This window comes from Rhodamnia argentea, chromosome 2, assembly GCF_020921035.1.
Source record: "Rhodamnia argentea isolate NSW1041297 chromosome 2, ASM2092103v1, whole genome shotgun sequence".
In the NCBI taxonomy this organism is placed as follows: domain Eukaryota; kingdom Viridiplantae; phylum Streptophyta; class Magnoliopsida; order Myrtales; family Myrtaceae; genus Rhodamnia; species Rhodamnia argentea.
The window spans coordinates 18,680,720-18,684,492 of record NC_063151.1 but is presented as its reverse complement, the minus strand read 5'-3'; the positions used below and the strand labels follow the sequence as shown (position 1 = coordinate 18,684,492).

The 3,773-nt window shown below is 45.0% G+C and overlaps 1 protein-coding gene across 1 annotated transcript; it reads left to right on the top strand.

Annotated features, from left to right (window-relative positions):
• Positions 1–915: 915 nt before the first annotated feature.
• LOC115747932 (putative receptor protein kinase ZmPK1) lies at positions 916–3,539 on the top strand. The gene has a single exon (XM_030684262.2). It carries the CDS (start codon positions 1,011–1,013, stop codon positions 3,450–3,452), a length of 2,442 nt encoding a protein of 813 aa, XP_030540122.1. The 5' UTR covers positions 916–1,010; the 3' UTR covers positions 3,453–3,539.
• Positions 3,540–3,773: the final 234 nt, after the last annotated feature.

The window sequence follows — 3,773 nt, the reverse complement described above, 5'->3', positions numbered from 1 at the left end:
TTACACAAGTGAGGGATAAGTACAGTTGTTATGCCTCTTACTTATTAATATAACAAGAGTGTTTCATGCAGATGTAAGAAATCGGATGGCTCTTCTGCCTTGAGTATTTTGAGTGATAATCAATGCCCTTTAAAAGCAATGTCGTTACGTGGAAATGAACTGATAACTCCAAGCATATAAACATTAACATTCTGACAACTCGGTTTAAATAAATCATTTGAATATGTATTCGCTGTTTACTTGAGTTAAGAATTTCCCATTTCTGCCGTGCATAGCTCGGGCCAAATACCTGAACTCCACATCTCTTTATTATACTCGCAAAGCATTGAAAGAAAAGTCGAGCAAAGAAAAAAGTCCACGAGCCTCATGGGTAGGAGAAAGAATAACACACTACAATGCTAAAGACTAAGCATATAAGAGAGGTTTATGAGATTTGATGTGTGAGATGCTCGGTTAAGTGGTTTGATGTGGCCAAGTACTTAAGAGAGGAATGATAGGATATATAGTCATTTTTCAATATATGTCACAATTAATTATTGATTATGTAACAGTTACTATAAGACTAACATTCTGTTTTGACATATAAAAAAATAAATAACAATTAATCAAAATTATCATGGAATCCGTTTTTTTAAGAATTTATGACTCTTAAGATACTGTTATGCTAGCAAAACCCTTCTTAGATATGCTCGAGCTAGTTAGAAATATTGGAAAACCCAAAAAGTGCTTATCGCACAGGCTCTTGAGCTAATTTTACGGTTCAAATTTTCTACAACATTGTCTCTTATTTATTATTGGACCTCTTTCTAATTCAACATACAGGAGTGAATAGCGAAGATTCTTTCAACACCGCACTAACTTTTGCGATTAGATAATTATCGAAAAGAAATGGACGAATGGTCCTAAGAGTGTTCTCTAGTACGAGGATGTGATTTGATACCAGGCCCCATAAGTAAAGCCATAAGACTTGCAAAACCATCTCAGTACGAGCCAACCCTCAACTGAACGCCATGAGAACCTCGTCATTCCTCCTTGTGCTTGTTCTCTCAATCCTTCACTTGGCTTCTCAACCTTCCTCTGGAACTCTCGCTACTTTGCGCATAGGCGACTCTCTCTCCGTTGACAAACCAGATGACATCCTCGTCTCCAAGTCCGGCATCTTCTCCGCTGGGTTTTATCCCGTCGGCAAGAACGCTTACTGCTTTGCCATCTGGTTCAGCCATCCGCCGTGCAGCAGCCAGAACTGCACCGTAGTTTGGACGGCAAACCGCGACAAGCCTGTCAATGGGAGATACTCCAAGCTTTCCCTTAAAAAGAATGGCGATCTCGTGCTAACCGACGCCAGGCACGACGTTGTTTGGACCATAGACACGGCCTCACTCTCGTGGTCAAAGACACCTGATTGTCAGCTACAGCTCCTAGACTCTGGTAATCTTGTTCTTCGTGGCAGGGAAGGCAATGTCCCGTTGTGGCAAAGCTTCGACTACCCAACCGACGTGCTCCTCCCTGAACAGAACCTCACTAGGAACACAACGCTGGTTTCCTCTCGGAGCAACGGCGACTTCTCTTCGGGCTATTACAAGTTGTACTTCGACAACGACAACGTCCTTCGTCTCCTCTTCGACGGACCTCTGATCTCCAGCGTGTACTGGCCAGACCCGAGCCATGTGAGTTGGGAAGTTGGAAGAACAACCTACAACGATAGTAGAGTTGCAGTGCTCGATTCCCTGGGGAATTTCACTTCATCCGACGATCTGAAATTCCTGACGTCGGATTTTGGCAAGAGAACCCAACGAATATTGAAGGTTGATCATGATGGCAATGTAAGGGTCTATAGTAGAAGAGAAAATGGGAAATGGGTTGCAACATGGCAAGCCATATCTGAGTCATGTACAATTCATGGGATTTGTGGACCAAACAGCGTTTGCAGCGACAGCCCAAGCAAAGGAAGGAGATGCTCTTGTCTTCCTGGATATGTGTGGAACAATGACACCGATTGGACTCAAGGATGCATGCCCGAATTCGAGAGCTTCTGCAACAAAAGTTCCAAAGCTCATGTCGATTTCCTGCATTTGCCTCACCATGATTTCTACGGATATGATAAGGACTACTTTCCAAACACTACCTTGGCGGCCTGCAAGAAAATATGCGCTGATCTTTGCAATTGCAAAGGCTTTCAATACAAATTCCAGGGGGACAGTGGGTACTTCGACTGTTTCCCCAAGCTACGGCTGTTAAATGGATATTCTTCGTGTTCATTCATTGGGAGCATCTATTTGAAACTACCAAAAGCCAATCTCTCTTCTTATGAAATACGCACTACAGAGGTCATCCCACTGCCCTGTCCACCAGAAATTCAAGAAGTTGTCCTCCAGAGGACGTATCTGAAGAGTCGTGTGAGCTCGACACTTGAGATCTTGCTCATTTTCGCTTCAGTGTTAGGCGGAGCGGAAATTGTCGTGGTCTTCCTCACGTGGTCCTTCTTGATCAGGACTGATCCCAACAGAAGGGGAGGTCATGTTAAGGGATATCAACTTGCGGCGAGAGGATTTAGAAGGTTCACATATGCCGAGCTAAAGAAAGCAACCAGGAACTTTAGCAACGAGATTGGAAGAGGAAGTGGGGGGATTGTGTACAAGGGTGTCTTGCCTGATCATGGGGAAGTGGCGGTCAAGCGGCTAAACGAGGTGAATCAAGGAGAAGAAGAGTTCCTGGCTGAAGTGAGAACAATTGGGAATCTCAATCACATGAACCTGATTGTGATGTGGGGTTACTGCGCGGAGGGAAAGCACTGGCTCTTGGTCTATGAGTTCATGGATCACGGTTCCTTAGCGGAGAATCTTTCTTCCGATCAGCTCGACTGGACGAAAAGGTACGAGATCGCGCTGGGATCGGCCAGGGGACTCGCTTATCTTCACGAAGAGTGCTTGGAATGGGTTCTCCACTGCGATGTGAAGCCACACAACATACTTCTCGATTCTAATTACCAACCAAAGGTGGCGGATTTCGGGCTGTCCAAGATACTCAAGAGGGAGGGCCTGAAAAACTCAAGCTTCTCAAGAATTCGAGGAACGAGAGGCTACATGGCTCCTGAATGGGTCTACAACATGCCAATCACCTCCAAAGTAGACGTGTACAGTTATGGGATTGTCGTGTTGGAGCTGGTGACCGGCAGGAGTCCAACAGGAGGGCTGGCAAATGCTGAGGGCGGTGATGAGAACGAGAGCAGAAGGTTGACTTCTTGGGTGAGAGAGAGGAAGAGAACAGGAGCTCCCATGGAGACATGGATAAAGGAGATCCTGGATCCAAGGCTGACGGGGGAATACGACATGAGGAAGATTGAAGTTTTGGTTGCGGTGGCGCTGCAGTGTGTGGAGGAGGACAGGGAGGCGAGACCCCCCATGAGCCAGGTGGTTGAGATGCTTCTGCGCCATGAAAGTGAGGATATGTAGTCCGCTTCAAACATGAACTGCTCGTGTTTTATCTCTAAATAAACCTAGGAAAGATGGTTTAGTGGGCGTTAATCTCTGTATATTCTTCTTACAAATCTAGGAAAGATCATTTAGTCTGATAGCGTCCTGTAAGAGAGAGACCATGCAGCAACAGGGAGGCTGTTCACCTCTGCTGTTATAGTCCCGTCCTACGAATTCCCCAACTAGCTGTTGCTAGTGTCCTAAGAAAGATTCCACATTGTTGGAATTAATTGTGTCCATAAAGAACAAATCCGAAATTGCTTTTAATATATGATAGTAGTTATCATATAGAGGAAGACC